Source organism: Sorex araneus, chromosome 2 (genome assembly GCF_027595985.1).
Source record: "Sorex araneus isolate mSorAra2 chromosome 2, mSorAra2.pri, whole genome shotgun sequence".
Taxonomy (NCBI): Eukaryota; Metazoa; Chordata; class Mammalia; order Eulipotyphla; family Soricidae; genus Sorex; species Sorex araneus.
Genome location: NC_073303.1, coordinates 306,032,568 through 306,059,987, shown reverse-complemented (window position 1 = coordinate 306,059,987; position 27,420 = coordinate 306,032,568). Strand labels below are relative to the sequence as shown.

Genomic DNA, 27,420 nt, shown 5'->3' with positions numbered 1-27,420 from the left:
GCCATGGAGGCAGGGGGAGAGTGGGAGAGGGGGGTATACCCGGGATATTGGTGGTGGGGAATGTGCACTGGTGGAGGGATGGGTGTTTGATCATTGTGAGATTGTAATCCAAACATGAAAGCTTGTAACTATCTCATGGTGATTCAATAAAATTAAATTAAAAAAATGGAAAAGTTTTCAGTATGCAACAGCTAACTACCATATTCTGTTTATCTGGTAAGATAAGACTGAAAACAGGCCTTATTGTCATGTTTTACAGATAGAAATAACTCACTTTAAAAAGTTTGGAAAGGATTCTAACAATGTCACTGTCATCCCGTTGCTCATCGATTTGTTGATTTGTTTGAGCGTCAACCAGTAACGTCTCTCATTGAGAGACTTACTGTTACTGTGTTTGGCATGTCCAATATGCACGGGTAGCTTGGCAGCCTCTGTCGTGCGGACTTGATACTCTCCGTAGCTTGCCGGGCTCTCTGAGAAGGGCGGAGGAATCGAACTCGGGTCGGCTGAGTGATAGGCGAACGCCCAATCGCTGCGCTATCGCTCCAGCCCCCCAGGATTCTAACATAAAGGAATGCTGTACAAATTTTCAGTGGGTAAAAGCGGAATCTTTAGCAGGAAGAAAGAAGTTCTAATGGAGTTACTAGGAAGAGAACTATTGATTTTGAAAGCTAGAGCTCCATGTTTTTGGTGACATGAAGAATCAGAGTCTACTCGTGCTCCATAAAAGGGACTGCTGTGCTATCTACCCAGAGATCTATTTCTTTTTTTTTTAGATCTTCTACCTCCATATAATTCCTTTTCTCACTTTGATTTTATATTGGCCTGTGATTAAGATCACTCCTTTTCCTTTTCCCTCATTTGCTGATAATTAATCTTTTTTGACCGAAGTCCTCCCTCAGATAATTTTTTTTTCAAAAGGAAACAGATTGCAGGAGCACAATATTATGGGTCAAAGGCCTCCCCTTTGTGCATTCCTATAATTAAGATGTCTAATAAAGGGGATAATTACATCTGTGGAAAACATGTTGAGAAGCACATCTATTTACATAGATATGTACACACATATATGTGCATACAAAATATAATTATAGAGAAATATTATATAAAATGAAATAAAGTGCTATATTTATGAAAACTTCCTCTATTGTCCAAATTATAGTCTTCAGTTGTAGCTCAGATTTACATTTTACAGATATGAAAGTTACAGCAGGACAACCCACCAGATGAAGAATGAACAAAATGGAGACTTGTCATGTTAATTATAGTGTCTTTCAGCAATTTCATTTTCGGATTGAAGAATTTCTTCTCAGGCTTTCTGGGGTTATTATTCCTAATAGGTTGTTTACTCCTGATTTAGACTTTACTATATAAAATAGTACCTATGCCTTATTGGATAGAAATAGATCAGCTTAACAATCACTTTATGACCCCGAGAAAGAGTAAATCATTCTACAGTTTAAAGGCATTTATTTAAAATGCTAAGTCTCATTATTTGGAATTGAGGGGAATATAAAAAAGAAAATTATTCAACCATAAACTATTATATGGATAGAATAAGAAGTCTTCAAAAATTAGTGAGGAAAATATAACATATGGATTCAAGAAAAGAGGAGAATTTATTTTTAATTGGTGAGCAATATCATCAAAAGGATGACTGAATATAAATAAAAACACTAAAAGCTTTGAGCTTTACAGATTATCTTATACCTGAGTGAACACAGCTTAAAATTTTTTATGATTTCATGGAGTAGTTATTCCACATCTCCAACTGCTAAAAAAATGACCTCAATTTCTCTGCAAGCTTGTAAATCAATAACCCATAAAAAACTAGAGGAAATATAAAAGATAACCATAAACCCTCTAAATTTGGTTTTGTTCATAACAATTTTTGATTTTCAGATGCAAATGAAAAAAAGAATCAACATGCTCCAAATTTGAACTGCAAAGCAAAGCTTCTATGTCAACAAAATACCCTCATGGCTACCAAGTAGAATAGCTACAGAACTCTTGGGAATCACATAGTTAATCCTAAATCTGTGCAAGAGAAAGGAAATTCAATTTGCTTTCAATCTCTACAGTCCATACCATTATTTAGTGGGAAACATTTGAAAAAGGGGGGAGAAGTTTATTTATCTTTATCTTTTTTCTTCCTTTAGAATTTGTCAGAAACTCCAAAACCTCTTTAGGAGGGGATAAAACAAAAGGTAAAAATTCCTATGTAAATGATGCAGGCTTCTTCCATCATCTACCAGCTTTATTATAAAACCAAAACAGCACCATTAAAAGAAGATATTAAATATAAATATTAAAATATGATTATATCTCCTATCTATATTTCTGGCAAAGAACAAAACAAATACTTATCAGGAGTGGCTGAGGATTAATCTTGCTTGCTATGAGGTCACTGTTTCCTTAAGGAGCTTTGGGCAATCAATTTTCAGATGGAGGGCTGATGTCCAAGTGAAGCATGCTACCCCTGAAGGTACAGCTTCCAGTTTATATGATCTGGATGACTGACATTGTTTCAACAAGAGACAAAGTCCTTTCTTTCTCAGTAAGAGCTAGGGCTTCAAGGGCACATGACCTTAGACAATGATGACAGTCTGACTAAAATTCTCACTGAGGTGAAGTAAATGAATATTCAACTCACTTTTGAAAGAAGACTTTTGCTCTTGGCACACATTTAAGAAGTTGAGTAGGAGAGAAAGCATAGAAAGGATGAGACCCACAAAATAATCTGGCCAAATCAATGATGTGAACCATGTAGAAGGCTGGCAAAATACATGGATTTAATATATATACGGTGTCATATTTCTTCTTCATCCCTCCCTCTTTTCCTTTATCCTGTCCTTCTTTTTCCCTTTCTGGGACCCTTACAGACATCCACAAAAGAATTGGAGAAAACTACTCAAACAGAAAATAATGTTGCAGCCACTGTCTTCTTAGTGGAAACACTGAACCTTGGATCAAATACATGCCTCAATTACATCCTTCATTTTAAATTAAACCTTTTTTACTGACATGCTACCTCAAATAGCATCAAAGCAAAATGAAACAAGGCAGCATTTAACAACGCTGGTAACCATGGAAACATGTCATTAAAGAATATATAAACAGGAATGAATAATTAGATGAGAAATTCATTTCTGCATTTATCTTTTTTTGGTCCATGACCCAGGAAAGAAATCTCTCTTTTACTTCTCATCTCAATTTGGACACTTCTTTTTCAGCCTGTATTCTAATTGGAAAGTAAAATCTATAAAAGGAGAACTTGAATAATGCCTAGGTAAGTGGATGAATCTTTTTATAGGCAAGAGGTTAGAACATATTGCAATGCCCATTATTGTGTAGATGAAATACAGAATGCAGAAACACATAAGGAGGCAGCCAAAGAGTTTTATCTGGGATGTAGGGTGAGTGGGAAAACCTGATTTATATTATGGTGATATGAGAGAAGAGCTATTATTCTTTAATAATGGAAATAGTGGTTAGAAAAAGTAGAGAATAGAAATTATCAATAATAATAGTAACTCTTTCAGGTAGGCAGTGTTAACTGAAAAGATAATCTGAAACTTTATCTTGGCCCTTAGGGAGTTCATAGGTTAACTCCTTGTTAGACTAAGTTGGTGATAAACTTAAAACAAAATGAAAATTGATCATGATTGTAGCCCAGAATTACCCAGTCGTAGGGCAGTACACAAATGAAATTTTATAGACCACACAATTTGGGGAATCTAAAGTTTACAGTGTTTTACTGGGTGATGCTGAAGCAGTTGCCCAGAATCACTGAAACAGTTCAATTTCCTTATACCACAACAGAATCTAAAATCTAGATCAGTTGAGGTAGAGATCCAGATCAGTTGCTCAGTTGAGTTGCTGACCCCAATTTCTTTTCTCCCTGCAGCAAATTCAAATCCACACCTTTGTTATGGTTTTTCTCTTATTCCTGAGCTTGACCCCATGACTTTAGGCAATGGGTTGTGTTAGAAGTATGATATGAACAGAGTCTTTAAATTTCTTTTATGATTTTTTTCTCTTAAAGCAGACATGTTGCTACAAGAAAGTAGCAAAATGGTCAAAGTGGGTGAGATACAGAAATCACAAGTGAGACTCTCTGTAGTTTCTAAGTCTAGCTAAATTTCTAAGTAGCTAAATCCAGTCAAGATCAGCCTAGATGAGTCAACTATAAACCAACCTTCTCATTGTTATTAAGTCATTATGTGTTAGACACATTTGTTTCATAGCCCTTATTGCAGCAACAGTTTACTAATATGGACAAGGACTTAACAAATAATTGAATGTTAAAATTGGAACTAGGAGTTACATCTTGTGACACCAAGACCTTACCTCTTTCTACTGCTCTATGTTTTACCTTTCTTTGCTTCATAGATGATCACAGTTGTGTACTGCCTTTATGAGGTTTTTGTGCTTATTCTATAATTCCTATATTTTAGCACCTAGATTCCTAGGTTCTGGAGTTGCCTGCTACAACTCCATATGGGACTGCATAACTGAACATAAGGGCTATAAGATTTTTAAAAATTCTCTTATGATTACCAGTAAATGTTTGATATTCATTCCTATTTATACACCTAGGCTCATGTAAAACTTTTTGGGTGAAAACAGTCAACAAAACATTTAAGAAGCTATGTTCTAGAATATGCTGTCACCTTTACTCAACAGTGTGTACATTTCCATCCATGTTTTTCCTCTCAAGATTCTGCTTTCATGTTTTAGAATAAATAAAAAAAATACATCAATAAGAAAATTTCCACGATTGTGTTCAGGGAGTGATTTATTAATGAGTTAAATACTTTCAGATAAAACATCATATGCATATGGATCTGCATTTGACTAGAAGCTCAATGCCAGTCAACGGAATTTAAGCATGAAACATGGCAATTGATAGCAAAAACATTTTTAGCTGAGTGGCTTTGCTACTTCAAATTATGCCTAATTTAATTTTGTAAGACTGTGCTGCTTTCAGCCACTCCTTTAAAAATATTTTATAAGCTCTGTCTGACAGGTCCAAATAAATAAATAACTATAAATATAGGCCACTAAGAGAAATGTTCATATGGTATTTCTATTTTGTTCCTTTCTGTGGGAACTTCTTTTAATGTGGAAAAAGTCTAGAGAGAATCCATTTGATTTCTTCAGAAAATGTAGGTGTTTTGTTAAAGATAATTAACAATTTTCTACTTCCTTAACCTTAGTTTGCCTGTATTTCATGTTGAAGGTTTTATTTTTATTCTGAGGTTGAGATAGCATACATTTTACCATGAAAATGACTAACATTGAGATGATTTGCAATATCAAGAAGAGAAGCAAGAATAGGAGAGCAAAAGTTAACTTTCATTATTAGGATAAGGTATGAAGTACATATTGGTGCTGTTATTCTACATTATTTTCTGTTTATTTCAGAGAAGTCCATTAGTCTCTTACTGACTTGGTTGACCCTTTGAAAGAAGAAACTGATGATTTAGACCTTAGGATGTGAAAAGAAGAAAAAGTGAACTCAAAAATCAGTGGAAATCATGGAAATATGTACTCTTCTCCAAATATTCTGATGAATCCCAAATTCAACTAAAGCACAAACATTATTCACAGTTGAGAATTTAAATCAATATACAGATACTTGTGTAATACAACAATTTTTCAAATTGCAAACAAAACAAATATTCTGAAATATTTTCATAGTCATTGATTTGGGATTCTTGCCAAACCAATATTTAGTTTAGTTGATTTAGCACATATGTTCTGAGCTGTTTTTTGCAATGTACTTTGACAGCAATGTGGAAGAAAAGCAGATTAACAGTGTTTTCTAATTTAAATACCAATTCTTTTTTTTTTTGGTTCATGTTTTGTGCTAGAGTACATGTTCCTTGAATACATAGTGATGGTTATTTTATTCAATCCTGTATTCCAACACAGCACAGTGCTAAACACATAACCACTATTAAGTGCTCAATAAGTATTTATTAAAAGAGTCTGGATGATAAATGAAATGTAAGAGTAAGAAGAAAGGTATCTACTAATCTATTAGGAGTCTGGTCATGCTGAATTGGAAAGGTTTCAAGCTTGAATAACTGCAGTGCAGTTTAAGAAGGTACTCTATTACGTTAACATTCTGGGTCCTAAATTTTTGCTTTGAGTGCTTGAGACACTATATGTCTCCTGCTACCTAGTATCAAATAGAAAAAGCCTGTTACAGCAGTGAACATCGAGTAACGAAAAGGAGTAATCTAACCTATGAATCCCTGAAAGTAATGAAAAATGTAATCCTAGATTACATACCATGTCATTGGGGACAGTAGCTTCTTTAAATCTTTTTATTTTAATGAATCACCATGAAATACAATTACAGACTTACAATCTTTTGTCTTAGTGCAGTCAGCAAATATTTTTGTCCTTCGAGTATAGACCGATGCCATACTGGAGGCTCTTTCAGGGTCAGGGGAATGAGACCCAGCTTGTTACTGGTTTTGGCATATTAAAACTCATCATCTTGGGAGGATGAGTAGAGAGAGGCTTCTAAAAATCAGGGCTTGGACGAATGGAGACGTTACTGAGACCACTTGAGAAGTCTGATGATGAACGGGATGATGATGATGATGATGAGTATAGACTGGTTATACTAAAAGGTATTTCCTCTTTGTGTGCCCTCTTTGGAAGTCATTTAAACCATAGATGTCTTAAAGTGGTGAAGATCTCAGTGCCAAGTATAACTTGAATAGATAACAAACTTGTTAACAATTTGTTTTATTTCTTTTTTATTACTTATTAACAAAATGGAAATCTAAACTATAACTAGTTATCACCTCATACCTGGGGAAATGGCCCATATCTAAAAGCCAGATATAAGATATACAGAAACAATAGATGGTGGGAATATGAAAAAAGAAATCCTTATTTTCTTTTGAGAAAATAAATTGGTTCAGCCTCTATGGAATTCATTATGTAGATATGACAATTATTCTCTCAGGTATCAATTCAAATAAGACAGAAACCATAGGCATCCCTGTGTTCATAGAAGCACTATTTATGATAAAAATATGGAGAAAACCCAAGTGCTAATGAACAGATTAGCTGATTAAGAAGTTATAATATATAAACAGAATAAAATATACTACTCAGCTGTAAGAAAAGATGTAACTTTACCTTTTTTCATAATATGAATGGGAATGGGAGGGTTATGTCAAAATATACAAGTCAAAAAGAGAAAGAAAATTACCAGATGATCTCAATAATATGTGGGATAGAGAAAAATAAATCAAGGGAATAGGAAAAACTAAACAAAATAACCCCCTAGGTTCTTATCAGAAAATGGAGGTTACCAAAAGGGGTAGGAGCAGAGGAAGAGAAGAGGGGAATGCAGTGGACTGTTAGAAGGATATTAGTATGATTCCTTTCGGTGCTAGGCATGGCATAGTAACATATATTTAAGGAGGTGTGAAACTGGAGTCCTAAAACATGTACAGTCTTGTAAACAATGAGAGCTTCAAAAATAAAGTTGAGATTATAATAATAATTAAAAAACTCAATGCTTTAATGAATTAAGCTGGCTTTGGATCGAAAGAATAGGGACTTGTGAAGTGGACTAGAAGTTATTATAAAATTCTTCCTGAAATAAAATTATTACTTTTTACAAAATTATTGCTTTTATAATAAAATTATTACTTTTAGGAGCAATGTGTAAATATATAAGGGCACATCACCTCAAAACTGTTACTTTTCTGTCTGCCTAAAGACTTTTTATTTCACTGAGTTCAGAATTTTGATGCATTCAATTTTTTTTTTAATTTTGTGCTTGTGTTTGAGAAGAGGAAGAGGATAAATGAGAACAGAGGACCAGGCATGAGGCCACAGAAGCAGGAATATAAACACAGTAATGAAGAACTATGAAGAGGTTATGCTATTATAGCATAATGTGGAAACACTTTTATTCTGAGTGATATGGCCCCGTGTTAACTGTCTTATAGTGTAGAACTTTATGTCTTCTTTTTTACTTTTGCTGGGTTGGTGATATAAAAAAAGCATTCTAATACAATTAAAGGTGTTCTTGAGCTTACCAAAGTAAGAGCTAGTTCTTTGCATTCATCAATCTATGAGTGTAAGTGCATAGACTGATTCTCAGGGTTTTACATTCTGAACTTTGCAATTTCTTATGTGAAGTTTCTTTAAGGCATCTTAAAGGTAGTTGAAAAGGGGTATACAGTAATTTATTCACTCATAAAGGCAGCAAGCCAATGTCTATTCAATCTTATTAAATGACTATTATATAATAGATATAGTTCCTAGTCTGTGATGTCTGTGATGTTTGGAGGCACATTCTTTTTGTTTTGTTTCGCTTTTGTTTTGGAGCTACAATCATGATGTTTTGGACTCAGAGATCACTCCTGGCAGTGCTTGGGGGACTATTTACGGTGCTGGGGATGAAACCCAGGTCAGCATCATGCAAGGAAAGTACTTTAATCTCAGTGCTATCTCTCTAGTTCTGTGTGGGGTCAGTCTTACATTATAATTGCTACTGTACGTTGAGTAGTAGGGCATTTCCACCTTTAAAGAGGCACACATGGGACATTCTATGATATTAACCCAAAACTTGCTTCTGATTTAGGACAGAACAGGTTTTGGGTGTTGTAGGAAAGATTTATTTTTTTGAACTAAGACTAAAGAGTGACCGTCATTAGAAGAAAAATTGCAGCTGGTAAGAGAATCATGTGGTATGTTAGGGTTTGGTAGAGGTGTTTAGTTGATTCTATTTATTTGTGGAATGCAATTTCTAATTATGTCAGTTCTTTAAAAATATTTTACTTTTGGATGTTCCTAAAATTACTCTAGAGCTAGAATTGGATTTAATAATAGGATGTCTCAAATATTTAACACTGGCCATGCAGTTCCTTTAGAGACAGCATGCTTAGGTTAGATAACTATTTGGTGTAAGAACTTGGACTGAATCAGACTTGACTTCTAGACCAGAGTTCTTCCAATACACCATGAGGCTTAAAATTAATGGAGACAAAGAGAATACAAAAGATAGGTGCATCTTTTTAAAATCTCGCATTAAAGCAAACATAGTAAAAATACTAGTAATTGTTTAACTCATTTTTATATAAGAAATATACCTGTATTGCTAAGTGGAGATTGTTTTCTGAGTGAGGTAAATAAGAGAGGGATATTAGTGTTACCTGTAAAAAACACTAAAGAAGATTAAATTTATTTAGAAAATTTTCAAACTCTGTTCTAGATTGCACCAAGATTATATCTTTATTTTCTAGTTCAATGCAGAAGAAACAATGTGTGCAATATTTGTTTACTTAATTAAAAATAACTGAAACCAAACTTTATATTTAGGAACTTATATATGCCAGATCTGCTAACTATTACTCAACCTTCAGATGGGGCACCTTTCCCATCTCTCTAGAAATCTGTAAAAAATTCTTCTTTCTTAATTGTATTTGTAGCTCATATAACCTATTTTCACAGCTAGTAGGTAACTGTTTAGCTACCTGACTACGAATAACTGCTATTATCCAGCATTTTTCAGATTCTCTTGGGAAATTCTTAAATTTAACAGAAAATTTATAACTTTTTTTGAGATGAAGACATTGTCCAGCTGAATCACTTGTATCACTTGTAGTCCCGTTGATCTTCGATTTGCTTGAGCGGGCGCCAGTAACATCTCCATTTGTTCCTGTCTCGAGCTAGTGTAGCCCAATGATACCTGCTCACTCCAGGAACAGGAAGAGCCTGAAATCGTTCATTCAGAGATTTGACGAAGAAATCTGACCATCTAGTTGTAGGGCGGCCACGAGGTCTTCTGACGTCCCATGGAATCCAGTCTTTAACAGCTCTAGTCCAACGTTCGTCTCTGAATCGCATTACATGACAGGCCCATCTGATTTTTGATGTCTTGGCAAACGAGACAGCATCCCTGATTTTTGACCATCAACATAGGTCAGAACTCTGGATTCCTTCTCTCACTTGAGCTCAGCATAGCTCTTTCGATTCCTCTTTGGGATACCCTAATAGCATTCTCATCCTGCTTGCATAGGGCCCAGGTCTCTGAGGCATATGTTAGTGCAGGAAGAACGGTGGAATCGAAAAGATGTGCTCGAAGTCAGAGCTTCATTGTTCTCTTAACCACCTCTTCGATACTCTTGAAGGCATTCCACGCTGCTCTTTTCCTCCTGCACAGTTCTAGCACCAAGTCATTCCTCATGTTGATTTCTCAACCCAGGTATACATAGCTGCTGCAATCGGAGATGTTTGTTCCCTGGAGAGCAAATGGAGCTTCAGGAACAGCTTGTTTTTCATGAACACCGTCTTGTTGAGATTCAGCGTCAATCTGACCTTTCCACACTTGCGGTCGAAGTCGGCCAGCATTTGTGCGGCTTGGCTAATGTTTGGTGTTATGAGAATGATGTCATCAGCGAAGTGAAGGTGGTGTAATTGCCGACCATCTATCTTCACTCCCATTCCTTCCCATTCCAGTCGTTACATGATGTTCTCAAGGGTGGCACTGAAGAGTTTTGGTGAAATGGTATCACCTTGCCGCACCCCTCTCTTTACATCAATGATCACTTCCTTGTAGAATGGTGAGATCCTGGTGGTGAATCCACAAGACAGCTCGCAGAGGATTTTGATATACTGAGTTTGAACGCCCTGTTTGGCCAGGGCTTCGATGACCGCCTCAGTCTCGACAGAATCGAAGGCCTTCTTTAAGTCGATGAACATTAGACAGAGCAGCATCTTGAACTCTCGAGAAACTTCAATGAGTTTGGTCACTGTGTGGATATGGTCGATCGTGCTGAATCCTCTTCGGAACCCGGCTTGCTTGCATGGTTGTCCTTCGTCTAGTGTTGTGCCTATTCTATTCAGGATGACACGAGTGAACAACTTGTAGACGACAGACAACAGGCAGATTGGGCGATAGTTGCCGATGTCCTGGATGTCTCCCTTCTTGTACAACAGAAGAGTCCTACTGGTTTTCCACTGGGATGGAACCTTGCATTCAGACAGGTAGTGTGTGAAGAGTCAGGCCAGTGTATTGATGAGTACTGGTGGCAGATTCTTCAGGTATTCGAGTCTGATCTTGTCCGGACCAGGTGCTGTTCACGTCTTTACCAGCCAAATGGCATGTCGGATTTCAGAAGGGAGGACGTTGGGAATGACATATCCATCCTGCGGAATTTGGTATGTGGGCAGGTGGACATGGCTGTCAAAGAGATCTTCTCCATTGCCTTTCTGGAAGATGCTATAGATCCATTGGGACGTCGGAGGGCAGTCATCCTGGTCTTGTGTTGGCAAAGGATAGGCGAGCCTTGCTTCTGCTGCACTGGCCAACACTGCTGCTCTTCTCTACAGAGAATATGAACTCAAATATAATAATAATGGATGAAGTACAGTACAAATAGCTTAAACTGCTTAATTTATAGTAGGTATATTGAGTTCTGAATGTGATATGGGAACCTTATTGGATACTTTTTAATTTTAACAAATGTTTTTATTAATTTTTATTTATTTTGCATTTTATTGGGGGCTGGAGCAATAGTGCAGCAGGTAGGGCATTCGCCTTGCACGTGGCTGACCTGGGTTCAATTCCTCTGTCCCTCTCAGAGAGCCTGGCAAACTACCGAGAGTATCTCGCCTGCATGGCAGAGCCTGGCAAGCTACCCATGGTGTATTCAATATGCCAAACACTAACAAAAAGTCTCACAATGGAGACATTACTGGTGCCTGCTAAAGCAAATCGATGAGCAATGGGATGACAGTGACAGTGGCAGTATTTTGTTATTGATTTACACTATTAAGGAATTTCAGGGAGGTTGATATCACAGTTCTGTCTGTGTCTACATTATTGTCATTATTCTCTCCACCAAAGTGCTGGGGCCATCACACAACCAAAAATACTCTCCTTTATTACACCTCCTTCCCTTTCCTCAGCTAGTCACCATATTCAATGAGTCTAGGAGTTAAGTTTTGTTTGTTTGTTTATGCAAATGTGATTTCTCTCCTACATAAATGATACCACCCTGTAATCATAATTTCATTAACTCAAGATTCATTTGCTTTTGTCTTAAAGGACACACTATAATGTCACACTGACATTTGATCACATAATGTCATACTAGTTTACAACTTTAGTATATTTAACACACTAGTATATATAACATTAAGCTATAAACACAGCTTTTTGTTTTTTATTTAAAAATTTCTTTAAGTAGTGAATCACCGTGAGGTACAGTTACATACTTACAAACTTTCGTGTTTGCATTTCAGTCATACAATAATCGACTACCCATCCCTCCACCAGTGCCCATTCACCACCACCAATGATCCTATCACACCCCAGTATCCCTCCCACCACCCCCATCCTATCGCACCCTACCCCTGCCTCTGTGGCAGGGCATTCCCTTTTGTTCTCTCTCTCCTTTTGGGTGTTGTGGTTTGCAGTAGAGGCCATGAGTGGTCATTGTGTTTAATCTATAATCTACATTCGATCTATAGTCTGCATCTGCCAACCTGAGCAAGTTCTCCAAAAGCCCTTTGCTTGGTGTTCCCTTCTCTATCTGGGCTGTCTTTTCCTCAGCATGTGAGGCCAGATTCCAAGCCATGGGGCAAATCTCCCGGTCCTTATTTCTAGTATTCTTGAGTGTTAGTCTCCAATTCTGTAACTTTTTATTCAAAAAATGAGTGCAATCTTTCTATATCTATCCCACTCTTTCTAACTCATTTCACTTAACATGATACTTTCCATGTTGATCCACTTATATCCACTTAAATTTTGACTTCATCTTTTCTAACAGCTGCATAGTATTCCATTGTGTAGATGTACCAAAGTCTCTTTAACCAGTCATCTGTTCTTAAGCACTCAGGTTTTTTTTCCAGATTTTGGCTATGTAAACAGTGTAGCAATGAACATACAAGTGCAGATGTCATTTATACTACACTTTTTTGCCTCTCAGGAATATATCTATTCCCAGAGGTGGTATTACTTGGTCAAATGGGAGCTCAATTTATAATTTTTTGAGAATCGTCCATACTGTTTTCCAAAAGGGTTGAACCAGTCAGCATTTCCACCAGCAGTGAAGGAGAGTCCCTTTCTTCCCACATCTGCGCCAACACCGGTTGCTTTTGTTCTTTTGTATGTGGGCCAGTAACTTTGGTGTGAGATGATATCTCATTGTTGCTTTTATCTGCATCTCCCTGATGATTAGTGATGAAGAGCACTTTTTCATGTGTCTTTTTGCCATTCGAATATCTTCCTTTAGAAAGTTTCTGTTCATTTAATCGCCCATTTTCTGATGGGGTTATATGTTTTCTCCTTGTAGAAATGAACCAGTGCCTTGTATATCCTTGATATCACCCTTATCAGATGGTTATTTGTTGAATATCCTTTCCCATTCTGTAGAGTGTCTTTGTATTCTGGTCACTGTATCTTTTGTGGTGCAGAAGCTTTTTAGTTTAATATAGTCGCATTTGTTTATCTCTGTTTCCATTTGGTTGATCAGTTGCATGTCATCTTTGAAGTTATGTTTAGCTTCAATGTTGTAGAGGGTTTTGTCAACTTTGTCTTCAATGTACCTTATGGATTCTGGTCTGATGTTGAGGTCTTTAATCCATTCTGATCTGACTTTTGTACATGGTGTTAGGTAGAGATCTGAGCCCATTTTTTTTTGCATGTAGCTGTCCAGTTTTGCCAGCACCATGTGTTAAAGAGGCTTTCCTTGCTCCACCTCACATTTCTTGCTCCCTTATCAAAGATTAGATGGTCATATATTTGAGGGTTTGTGTCAGGGTATTCCACTCTGTTCCATTGGTCTGTGGCTCTGCCTTTGTTCCAGTACCATGCTGTTTTAATTGTAGTAGAGTTTGAGGTTGGGGAAGGTGATGCCTCCCATCTTCTTTTTCCCAAGGAATGCTTTAGCTATTTTTAAGGGCTTATTATTCTATATGAATTTCAGTAGTATTTGCTCCATTTATTTGAAGAATGTCATGGGAAACCTTATTGGGATCGCGTTGAATCTGTACAGTGTTTTGGAACTATTGCTATTTTCACAATGTTAATTCTTCCAATCCATGAGCAGGCAATATCTTTCCATTTCCTCATGTCTTCTTTTATATTATAACATAGCTTATTTAATCTAGTCATTAGGATAGATATTTAAATTGATTCCAAATTTTAAATATTTATAAAAAACCTTTACATATACCTTTTTTTAAATTGAATCATCCTGAAAGACACAGTTACAAAGCTGTTCTTTCTTAGGTTTCAGTCATACAAAAAAACCCTATTCTTGTGCAGTAAACCTAATACATTACTGTCTAATGAAGATAATGCAATGCAGAGATAGAAAAGAAGGGCCATTATACAACTATGTAACTAGGAAAAATCAGAATATCTCAGAAAAGTATTAGTGATTATCTTTTACTATTATTTTACTATTTTAATATTAGGATTCCAGCAGATTTTATAGGTTATATAATTTTCATATTCAATTAAAATCAACCATGTTGAAATACAAGAGGAAATAACAGTCCAGGAAGAAGATATGAAGTGGCATATTGTGGAGTTGTATATTGTGGTTTACAAATGTCAAAAAATTTTAGGGATTAGATAGTACAGTTGGTAGGGTGCTGGCCTTATATGTTGTTCATGTGGGTTAAAGCTCTTGCACTCCATATGGTCCCTGGAGCCTGCTAGTAGTGATCCCTGATTGCAGAACCAGGAATAAGTCTTGAAAACAGCTGGGTATAACACAAAAACAAATATTTGAGGACAAGAGACATAGTATAGAGGTTAAGGTACATCTCTTGCATGTGGTTAACCCCAGTTCAATTCAATTTTTCTTCTTTGTTTGCTTTTTGGGTCACACCTAGCAATGCACAGGGGTTACTCCTGGCTTTACACTCAGGAATTACTCCTGGCGGTGCTCAGGGGACCATGTGGGATCCTGGGAATCGAACCCAGGTTGGCCGTGTGCAAGGCAAATGCCATACCTGCTGTGCTATTGTTCCAGCCCCCAATTCAATTTATTTTTCTTTTTGGGTCACACCTAGCAATACACAGGGGTTACTCCTGGCTCATGTACTCAGGAATTACTCCTGGCGGTGCTCAGGGGACCATGTGGGATCCTGGGAATTGAACCCAGGTTGGCCGCGTGCAAGAAAACTGCCTTACCCACTGTGCTATTGCTCCAGCCCTGACCCCAATTCAATTTTTCCCAACACATGGTCCCCTAGCATCTCAGAGCATAGGCCTGGAGCTTTCCTGAGCACCACTTGTATGGCCCAGGTAATCCTGGGATTGCACAGCTAGAGCAGCACCACAATCCTAAGATTCTTTCAGTGAACTGCTGGCTTGGTTAACTGAGTCTCTGGGAGAAATCCCTGACACTCCTGAGAGATATCCCCAAAAGGGAGAATGGGTTTCCATTTGTTCCATATGGTCCCCGTGGGAATCACTTAAATGATCTAGGGAAGTAGAAATTCTTTAACAGAGGTAAAAATATTTAATTAGAAAATTTTGGATAGCTAGGTCAGGTCTTTATTTTGGATTTATCTTAACAAACTTATTGACAATTTGAGTGAGGGATGAAGGACAAGAACAGATTTATTACTCATGAAGGAGACTGGGCTAATAAATTCTAAACTCTCCTTAATTTGAAGAAATTATAGCTCTACTTTTGACATTGAATTGACCTTTTGCATAACTTTCTGATGCCATTTTGAAATATCAATAATAAAAAAGATATTCAGCTAATTATTAAATTATTTTCCAAATACTAAGTGTTCCCTAATATATGTAAGAGGATTTTACATTTCCTTTATTATACAATTGATTGTACTCTGAGAATTTGCCTTCACGGATCATAGATCAATAAGAATTATGAAAATACAATGGTCACATTGTAAAGGTTCATGCCTATTTTAGCAACATGCCTGATAACATAGTTCCTCGGGGTGCCTAAAATTTACATTGAGTTGTAAAAAAAATGGGTCAAGAATTAACCACCTTGAATTTTGTTCTTAAAATTAGTCTCAGAAAATCTACTTCATTATAAGTACATTACAACTGACTAGTGTCCTTTTTATTGATAAACCCAGAGCTACCTTTTCCAGCAGTCTTTTAAACCCCAATCTTTCATTGTGTTTCTAAAATGAGATGAAACCATCCTCCCTATCTGGGACATCAATTTTTTACCTGCCAATACAGTTTGATCTGCTTGCTTATACTCTGTTCAGTTCCTCCACAGAGCCAGAACATGTAGTCAGCAATCATGGCACTCCTAAGAACAAGGACATATTATTCAAAAACAAATTTATAGAAAAAAATAACAAAGTCTATATAAATGATAAAAATGCTATATGAATTAAGCAAAGTATAAGTCACATTTTACAATAGAGAAATTAGGGTTTCTTTGGGTGGCTCAACTAAAGCTATCTCAATAGTAACAATTTATCTTCTGTATGACTTTTTTGTTTGTATAGTATAAGAGTATTTAAAAACTATGAGAGAATGTTTTGTTTTTGGTTGTCTATTAACTTCAGAACACTCACAGATCAACATATTTTATGGCCTCTAAACTGTCTTCAAATCAAGCATATACAGCTGACTACTATAGTAATATTTAGTATCTATCACTCTTCAGCTGAGTTAAGATTATTCACCTTTGATTTTGGTAGCCTCCTTAAAATGGAAAATACAAAATGTACAAAATGTGCAATTCAACAAAATGTTCATCCCCCAAATGTTGGATTTAATTGAACTGGTTTCAGTATCTATAAGTACGGCATTAGTCTTGTTAAGCTGAGGGGACATTAAACTATTGTGCAATGGATATTAATTCATTTATTAGCATCCTTGGAAAAACAGTTTACTTTTATGACTGTTTCTCTGGTAGGTCTTTCTATTTCTTTTCTCCAGAGATCCCAAATCCAATTAAATGTGACTAGAAGTAATTCCAAATTGTCACATTAGCCAATTAAACATATAATAATCCTGTGTACCTAATCACTAGTACTAAAAATTTATTTATTTAAGTAAAGCTATCAGTGTACCTCCAGAATGTTTGTCTTATCATTGCCTACAGATATGTGTTGTTTCTTGACATCATTGTAAATTGAATTAGAAATTTCCTTCCCTAAGTGTAGGGTGTCTAAATACAATAGCTGTAAATTTACAATGATATCTGTTGAGAGAATTAAAATGTTTCCATTCTTGCTTAGGACAGACAAAAATTGCAACTTTAAAAATTATAAATGAAAAAAATTCTACCACTTAATTAATTGCTCAACTCAATTATTTTTCTTTTCACACACGTGGTTATTAGAAAAAAGCCATCCCTGGCATATCAAAGTAAATGACAATAATTTAAGAATAACTGATCTTTTAAGAATCCTTTTAGCCATTAGTATCTCTTCCTTGGTAAAGTTTCTGTTCATTACTTCGCCCCATTTTTTGATGGGGTTGGATGCTTTCTTCTTGTAGAGTTCAACCAGTGCTTTATATACCATTGATATTAACCCCTTATCTGATGGGTATTGTGTAAATATCCTTTCCCATTCTGTAGATAGTCTTTGTATTCTGGTCACTGTATCTTTCCCGGTGCAGAAGTTAAAGTGCTCTACATCACTAATCGTCAGAGAGATGCAGATCAAAACAACCACGAGATACCACCTCATACCGCAGAGACTAGCACACATCCAAAAGTACAAAAGCAACCACTGTTGGAAGGATGTGGGAAGAAAGGGACCCTTCTACACTGCTGGTGGGAATGCCAACTGGCTCAGCCCTTTTGGAAAACAATATGGACGATTCTCAAAAAACTAGAAGTTGAGCTCCCATTTGACCCAGCAATACCACTGCTGGGAATATATCCCAGAAAAGCCAAAAAGTATAGTCGAAGTGACATATGCACTTATATGTTCACTGCAGCACTGTTTACAATAGCCAGAATCTGGAAAAAACCCGAGTGCCCTAGAACAGATGACTGGTTGAAGAAACTCTGGTACATCTATACAATGGAATACTATGCAGCTGTTAGAAAAAATGAGGTCATGACGTTTGCATATAAGTGGATCAACATGGAAAGTATCATGCTAAGTGAAATGAGTCAGAAAGAGAGAGACAGACATAGAAAGATTGCACTCATCTGTGGAATATAGAATAATAGACTATAAGACTAACACCCAAGAATAGTAGAAATAAGTACCAGGAGGTTGTCTCCGTGGCTTCGAGGCTGGTCTCTCATTCTGGGTAACTCAGGGAAGGGACCACCAAGTAAAATGTGGTCAGAGGTCATGTGGGGGAAGGGTGATGCGGGCCGAATACAGACTAGAGACTGAACACAATGGCCACTCAACACCTTTATTGCAAACCACAACACCTAATCAGAGAGAGAGAACAAAAGGGAATACCCTGCCATAGTGGCAGGGTGGGGTGGGGGGAGAAGGGACTGGGGAGGGGGGGAGGGATGTTGGGTTTACTGGTGGTGGAGAATGGGCACTGGTGAAGGGATGGGTTATCGAACTTTGTATGGGGGGAACATGAGCACAAAGATGTATGGATCTGTAACTGTACCCTCACGATGACTCTCTAATTAAAAATAAACTAATAAAAAAAATTAACCCAATCAATGATTTGATTGGTAGAACTTAATGGACTTCAGGTAAAGAAGTTTAAAAACCAACTCATCCTAATAAGAGTAAGTTGTATTAATTAAACCATTTTAATGATTTTTTACTTTAAAAAAAGAATCCTTGTATATATGTAAAATACCTAGTTTTATGAAGAGATAAGTTAATTTCTGATGTCATAAATAAGACAAATCATAAAAATCATAGACTAGAGAGAGATAAAAGCAAACTCCAAACAATTGCATCATGATAGAAACACTTGAGAAAATTTTCCTCTCTTGTCCCTTCTAAGGCTACCTAAAAATGTAGTCTACCTGACATATAGGTGCTTGTCACCTGATAGAAATTTATTTAAAATATTCTATACTTAAGAAATAAATGAAGTGTTGGGGATAGGGCTTCATGGCAAAGTGTATGTTTCACATGAGAAGGTCTGGATTCAATACTTGGCAGTTGAAAAAAATCAATAAAAAATATAAAAATTTTCCCCTCAAGGAAATCATCCACTAAATTTATAGAAGTTGGATATTCTTAGGTGATGACCTTATTCTACAATCTGATTTCCCCACCCATTAGCATTTGGTTATGTAAATATGAATCATAAAATATGGTTTACTCTAATTCCATAAAAAATGGGCAGAAGAAATGAACAAAAATTTCTCAAAAAAGAAATTCAAATGGCCAAAAGGCACATGAAAAAATTCTCTATATCACTAATAATCAGGGAGATGCAAATCAAAACAACAATAATGAGGCATCATCTTACACCACAGAAAGTGGCACACATCAATAAGAACAAGAACAACCAGTGCTGGCCTGGATGTGGGAAAGAAAGGGATTCTCATTCATTGTTGGTGGTAATGCTAACTAGTCCAGACTTTCTGGAAAACAATGTGGACATTCCTCCAAAAAGTAGAATTGAGCTCCCAAATGACCCAGCAATACCACTCCTGGGAATATATTCCAGAGATGCAAAAGGAAAAAACACAGTAGAAATGACATCTGCACTTGTTAATTTATATATTTATGCAACACTGTTCACAATAGCCAGAACCTGGAAAAAACCTGAGTGCCTGAGAACAGATAACTGGTTAAAGAAGCTTTGGTAAATCTACACAGTGAAATACTACACAGTTGTTAGAAGAGATGTAATCATAAAATTTGCATATAAGCGTTTGGCCGTGAAGAGTATCATGCTAAGTGAAATGAGCCAAAAAGAGAGGGACAGATGTAGAATAACTACACTCATTTGTGTAATATAAAGTAGGATACTATGAGACTAATACCCAAGGACAAAAGATATAAGGGCCAGGAGGAACATGCCACGGTTTGGAAGCTGGCTCCATTTCTAGGGGTAAAGACAGTAGGGATGGAGAAGGGACCACTAAGTAAATGATGATTGGAGGGATCACCGGGGATGGGAAATATGTGCTGAAAGTAGACCAAGGACCAAACATGATGGCCTCTTAGTATCTGTGTTGCAAGTGTTTATGCCCCAAATTAGAGAGTATGAAGGATTGCACCTGTCACGTAGGCAGGGAGGGGAATGGGGTGGGGGTGGCAGGAGGGACACTGGGAACAATGGTGGTGGAAAATGTGCACTGGTAGAGGGATGGTGCTCAAGCATGACTGAAATGTAATCATGAAAATTTGTAACTGTTATCTCACAGTGATCCAATAAAATTTATTAAAAAATAAAATATTGTTTAATAAGAACAGTCATTAGTTAAATTTCAGGAAGTTTAGTTCAGTCTTTGTGGTCTTATAACCACTTGATTTTGTGGAATCCACTTTTCAGAAAGTAAATAAATTAGTGATCTAATAGTACTTTATTTATTGAAATATTCCTCCCTTCCAAAAAATACTTATGAACTTAGATAGACTTGTTTGTCTCTACTATAAACATTTAAAAATTTGTCATTAAACCTAAATTATAGTTACTATCAGTACAGAGTCAGATGTCAGTTTGCATACATTCTGGTCCTAGAACCATCCCATTCACCTTCCTGACTAGAATTGTTTTGGCCTACAGTTCTCTCTTCAGGAACAATGCACTTTTGTATCTTGTACTAAAATTAATGAGACAAGTTCAGGGGGAAAAACCATTACAGATTTGAAGCATACAAAAAACATAACAGATAATCATTGATCTTTATACCTTAAGTAAAAAGTAATCATTTCTATCATGTCAGTGATTAATTTTTTTCCAAGCTATGATTTTTATTTTTTATTCATTTATTTATTTAAAAAATTTTATTAGTGAATCACCATGAGGCACAGTTACTTACAAACTTTCAAACTTTCAGACTTACAAACTTTCATGCTTGTGTTTCAGTCATACAATGATCGAGTACCCATCCCTCCAGCAGTGCCCATTCTCCACCACCAATTGTCCCAGCATCCCTCCCACCACCCCCACCCTGTCCCCTCCACCTCACCCCGCCTTTGTGGCAGGGAATTCTCTTTTGCTCTCTCTCTCTGTTTTGGGGTGTTGTGGTTTGCAAGAGAGGTATTAAGTGACCTAATAGTACTTTATTTATAGAATAAGTGGCCATCATGTTCAGTCTATAGTCTACTTTCAGCCCACATCTCCCATCCCAAGCGGGCCCTCCTAGCACCCTTTACTTGGTGGTCCTTTCTCTATCTGAGCTGCCTTTCCCCCACCCTGCATGTGAGGCCAACTTCTAAGCTGTGGAGTAATCCTCCTGGTACTTATCGCTACTAATCTTGGGTATTAGTCTCCCATTTACTTTATATTCCACAAATGACTGCAATCTTTCCATGTCTGTCCCTATCTTCATGTCAGTGATTATTATCTTTGTTTGTTTGATCCACACTAGGCACTGCTCAGGTATTACTCCTGTTTCTGTGCTCAGGGATCACTCCTGGATGGGCTGGGGGAACCATCTGGAGTGCCAAGGATAAAACCTGAGTCAGCCACATGCAATGTGGCAAATTTCCTACCTGTTGTACTATGGCTATGAAAGGTCATTTTCTCACCTTTGGACAGGGCAATTTTTTTAAAAAATTATTGATTCACTGTGATATAGTTACAAGCTTTCATGTCTGAATTACAATCACACAATGATCAAACACTTACCCCCTCCACCATTGCACATTCCCCACCACCAATATCCCCAGTATTGAATAGAGGATGAGAAATGAGAAAATAGCAACAAATTTTTTAAATGAACGACAAAAGAAGGATGTTAGAAATGATTGAGTTATTCCTTGAAGGTCAGGTTCTTCCAGCTGCACTTCCTCTGTAGCACCACTGGGAGTAACTGCTGCAAACTACTGCATGTCAGTTAAAATAACCCCAAACTCCCCCTTTCCCACCCTCTCACTGCCTCCATGGCAGACAATATTTCCCATACTCTCTCTCTACTTTTGGGCATTATGATTTGCAATGCAGATACTGAAAAGTTTTCATGTTTGGTCCTTTATGTACTTTTGGCACATATCTCCCATCCCAACTAATTCCTCCAGCCATCATTTTCTTAGTGATCCCTTCTCTATTCCAGCAGGACAGAGCAAATTTAAAAGAAAAAGAGATGGAGCACTATATCTATCAACTTGCTACGTTCTTTGCAAAGATTTTATAGATATGGACAGTCAAGTCATTTTTTAGAAGAAGGATCTCAAAAATTTATGTAGAAGAAATCTCAAAATTTATATAGAAGAAAGTGCAAAATTAAAACTAGTGGAAATGTTACCTACCCTCAGTGAAGCATAATAACAGTAAAATAAATATAGTAGTATTAAATAATAAATATAATGCAACATATTTGCTGATATATTTTTAATAAAATAATTTATTTATTTAAATACTTGGCACAGAGCTGTATTCCTATTAGGAACAAAGTTCAGATTATAATTGTTTCAACTCCATATTCTTCCAAAAGGAATGACCATTGTGCTTTTGTCACCTACCATCTTTGCTTGGTTCCCTATATGGCTCTGCCCTTCAGCTTGGTTTTTATGAATCAGTATAAAAGTCAGTGAAAGAACATGAAAAGGGCATGGAAATGACATTATGCCATGAAATATTTTTGAGGAAAAGGAAAAGGAGTTTTCATCGTGCTGAATTTATGGAGGGCAAAGATAATAAATTAATTAACCTGGAGCATGTGTGAAGTTCCTTGTGGGACCAGGTTCTTGCAAGCTCACCTCATGGAAGGAATGTGAATAGTTCTGCATCATTTGTTCTATATTCCTTTTAGTTATTTCTACTTACATTTAAACCAAGGACTGGAGCGATAGCATAGCGGGTATGGCATTTGCCTTGCACGAAGCTGACCCAGGTTCAATTCCTCCACCCCTCTTGGAAAGCCTAGCAAGCTACCAAGAGTATCCCACCCACAGGGCAGAGCCTGGCAAGCTACGCATGGCATATTCGATATGCCAAAAACAGTAACAACAAGTCTGACAATGGAGACGTTACTGGTGCCCACTCGAGCAAATTGATGAACAACGGGATGACAGTGCTACAGTGCTACCTTTAGACCAAGGTGGTTCAATATTGCTTCCAATTATCTCTTTCATTGTCACCATTCTATTCAACTTAATTTAAATATTCTACTGAATATTATAGCTGTAAGATCATGTGAGCCAGAGCTTTTCATTTGTCAGCTGGTAGTTTAATACATGTCAGATTTGAGCCTGTACTAAATGCTAAACACCATAGAAAGTGCTTTACATAGCAGAATGTGAATGCACTCCAACCCACAATTCTGCGCCAAGTCTCATCCTATCTTATCTGCCATAGAAACAACTCCAGCAATTCTCTAGTTTCTATTTTCTCTTCCAATTTTCCATTGTTCTTGGGCCATTTCTGCACACAGAAATGCTTCCCTCCACACACCATCTTAAAACATGCCAAAGCTTCTTTAGATCTATTTGTCTTCTAGTTAACATCAGAACGTTTATCTGCTCAGCAAGCTCCTTGGAAAAGTCGTGCTCACTTCCTCCCTCTTTCTGTTGTATCTTGAACTCATTCCAGAAAAGCTTGAATTTCTATAACTTCCTGAGACTTCTTTTTGTCAGTTCTCTTCATGATTTCTATGCCATTAAAGATGATGGTTCAATTCTTGGGCTTTATGTACACGTACAAGGGAAGCAGTCACTTGTTCCCTCCTCCAGCACATACATCAGAATTGGCTTCCACAACTACTCTTAACTCTCATACAGGTTCTTTTCACTTTCTTTTGCAGGAATCTCATCTCTCTGCATTATTAATTTGGGATAGCTTCAAAAAACAATGCATGGGCCCCTTCTTTATCCTCCAGTGCTCAAACCTTTGCTAATCTCATCATTTTCATAGTTGTAAATGCCATATATAGAGTCCAAACCTTTTCTTGGATCTCCAGATTCTTACAAAAATTATCTTTTTGATAGATACGTTTAGATATAACAGGTATCTCAATTTTAACATTTCTATACCCAAGATTCAAATTCTTACTTCCCTTTCTCCAGAAAATGGTAGTCTTCTCTATCTATCCATATTCTTAGGCACAAAACTCTACATTCATCATTCTCTCATATCTCTTTAACCAATCTAAGACAAAAGTTCTTGCTAGGTTGTTTGCAAGTTATGTAAGAATCCTGCTACTTCTTAGTGTCTCTTTCATTCCCTCTTGATTACCATATTTCAGTTGGATTTTTATAACAGTTTCCAAGCTAGGCTCTTTGTTTTGACATACAACTATTTGTGAAATAGCAGTCAGAATGATTCTATTAAAATTAGTGTGCCAGAGCAGGCCATTCCTGTGTTTAAAGCTGCAAAGGCATTCCATTTCACTCAGAGTGAAAACTGGTCCTTCAAGTGGCATAGAAGTCACTTGCCATCTGCTTACATGCTATTTCTCTAATATCATTTCCAAATTTATCTGTTCCTGATGAAATGTCCACCCTATCATACCTCAAAAGGAACAAGTACATTTTTGCCTCTGGGATTTTATAATTAGCAACTTCTGTTCTAAAATATTCCTTTCCTAGATACTCCCAACTCTTTTGCTTTTCTTTCAGATCTTTAGTGTTATTATCTTAGTGAGCACACCCTGACTATACTTCAACACTATGCACAGAAATTTCACAAATATACATTTATTTAAAAATTTTTGCTGAAGCATGCAAGGAACTGGAAGATAATCATCTTAAATGAAGTAAGCCAGAAGAAGGACAAATATAGGATGATACCACTTATATGTGGTATTTAGAGTAACTGGATGAAGGAAAGCAATGGTTTAAATGGGAGGATGTCTAGATAATCCTTGGCCCCAGAGAGTAGTGAGAAGGAAAGGAATAGTAAAGGGGAAAGAGAGAAGAGATAGAGGGAAGCAATGAGGGGAGGGATCAAAGGGATTCAGGTTCATGGGTTGGTGTTAAGAAATGTTAGAGATAAATACCCAAATCAGAATTGTAGCACTGTTGTAGCACTGTCATCCCGTTGTTCATCCATCGTTCATCAATTTGCTCAAGCAGGCACCAGCAATGTCTCCACTGCGAGACTTCTTGTTATTGTTTTTGGCCTACCAAAAATGCCACAGGTAGCTTGCCAGGCTCTGCCGCGTGGGCAGGATACTTTTAGTAGAGTGCGGTGCTTTCTGAGAGAGACGAAGGAATCGAATCTGGGTTGTCCACATGCAAGGCAAGCGCCCAACCTTCTGTACTATCACTCCAGTCCAAATCAGAGTCAGCAATATGGAAATCATGACACCCAAACGTTAATAACCCAGACATAAAATATTCCTGTCAAAATGTCAGTCTGGAGCTTGGGGTTAGGTGGGAGAGGGAACCTGGAAATGGCGGTGCTTGCTTAGGGGTCACTCCTGGTGAACTCTGAGGATCATATGGGATGCTGGGGACTGAATTCGGCTCAGCCATATTCAGACAAGAGCCCTACCTGCTATGCTCTCTGGCCCTTCACAAGTATTTTATTCTGTGGACCATTATATGAGAGGAGAATAGGCTTCCTGAAGCCAGGGAATCTTACTCTCCTCTCAAATAAAGATTCAGATCAGAAACTTTTTGTGTCGCTTTATTAATTCCTGTATATCTAATGCCTAGAAAAAGCGCTTGGTGTGATAGTAACACAGGGCATATCCATTAACTTAACTTAAAATTATCTTTTTGATCTATTTATATAAACTAAAAAATCCAATTCTCATTACAAAGGACCCCATTGCTACATTGCTTACTGGAGTTCTAATAAAAGGAATTTGGTCCTGAGTTTACCTCACTGTTCACATTTAACCGGCTGCTTTTGTAACTGGGTGGCATGGGAATAGAATGACAGGATGGGCTTGTGAACTTAATTTGTCAAAAGTAGAAAACTTATGCAATATTAAGCTATTTTAAGAGTTTAGTAAATTCTAAGGGACACTAGCATACTACATCAACATGGGGGTACTACACGGGAAACACATTTTCCTAATATGCCATATCTAAGAATCATTTTAAACATCATCATGTCAAGAGTCACTGCTTCACTGTTAAAAAGTCTACTCTTCCTTGGATTCTATATTTGCTTTCATAAAACCGTTTCTGAAGTTATATTTATTCTGCTTGATTTATTTGTTAAGTGTAAAAGGATCACAATCTGGCATTTAGATTATCTAAAACAAAAGATTTTTATGTTATAAGCTCAATTTATTGTTAATTAAATCCCACTTCTACAGAACAACAAATGCACAATAAAATAATTAATTATAATTTTACAAATAAGATCCGTACCAAATTTGTTCCTCAAATTAATACTTTAAAAGGGGTTATAAGCATATTAACATGAGGTGATTTTACAGAGTTTCTATAAAGACTGCAATTCTAAGGGTATGAGAATTATTATTGATGTTTTTCAGGGCCCATTTTTGGATAGGAATTTGTAGCATTTCTACTCAGTGTGGCCACATGGTGGTGTAAAACAATAAGATATGGGTAAACAAAAGAAAACTACAGCATACAATAAGCTGTGTCTCACCAGGCAGCTGGCTGGGACCTTGAAAAGTCATTCCGTTCATCACCTTGCCTTTAGGCAGGATCACACTTAAACCTTTCAAATGAGACTGATGAGAATCTATTCTGTTTTAAAGACCTCCACGGAAGGACATTGCTCTGCTTTCCTCACTGATTCCAGAGTTTCACAGCCATAAATAGCATCTTGTGCAGTTTTAGTCTGCTGGTTTCAGCTCTCTCTCCAGTGTTAATGCAATCCAGCTAGGCCTTGTTCTTTGAAGAGCCGTTCTACATCCTCACAATAATTTATTAATCTTCTCTTCCCTAGGTTAATTAATTCACCCCACTTGCTTTAAACTTTCTCTATGAGACTTCTTTCCTTGACTTTAGTCAGTACTATGGTCATCTTTTAACTAGTTTCAGTTCCTCCTTTACTTATCTTCAACAATCAGAAATTAACCTCTCTCATAAGTCTAAGAATAATCTCTTGGTCTCTTTATGCAATTATTTCATTTATGTAACTGATTTAGATGCTTTCTCAGGAGGCTATCTATTGGGTAGTTTCAATTGCAGAGTCCTTCCCTATCATCAACACTGAAGAGGGTTAGCTCCTGCTTCCTGTACTTAAAGCTGAAGAGCATATGGTTACAGATGCTATTAATACTAGATGGATATTGGTGACAAAAATACTCCCTTTGAATACAAATAAAGAATAATATTGAAGAGATTATGTTCTGATTGGGAGGAGAGCCAACCTAAAAATTTGTTTAAGCAAATACAAGCACACATCAAAAAGAAAGCATCTTCTTACAGGCTTGG

General features: G+C 36.8%; 1 protein-coding gene across 1 annotated transcript in view; it reads right to left on the bottom strand.

Annotated features, from left to right (window-relative positions):
* The window catches only part of SPATA16 (spermatogenesis associated 16), a 326,224-nt gene that overhangs the window by 97,318 nt on the left and 201,486 nt on the right, over positions 1 to 27,420 (bottom strand). The window contains exon 4 of the mRNA XM_004603101.2: positions 16,214 to 16,298. Coding sequence (XP_004603158.2) covers positions 16,214 to 16,298 — 85 coding nt within the window. The remainder of the gene's footprint in view (positions 1 to 16,213; positions 16,299 to 27,420) is intronic.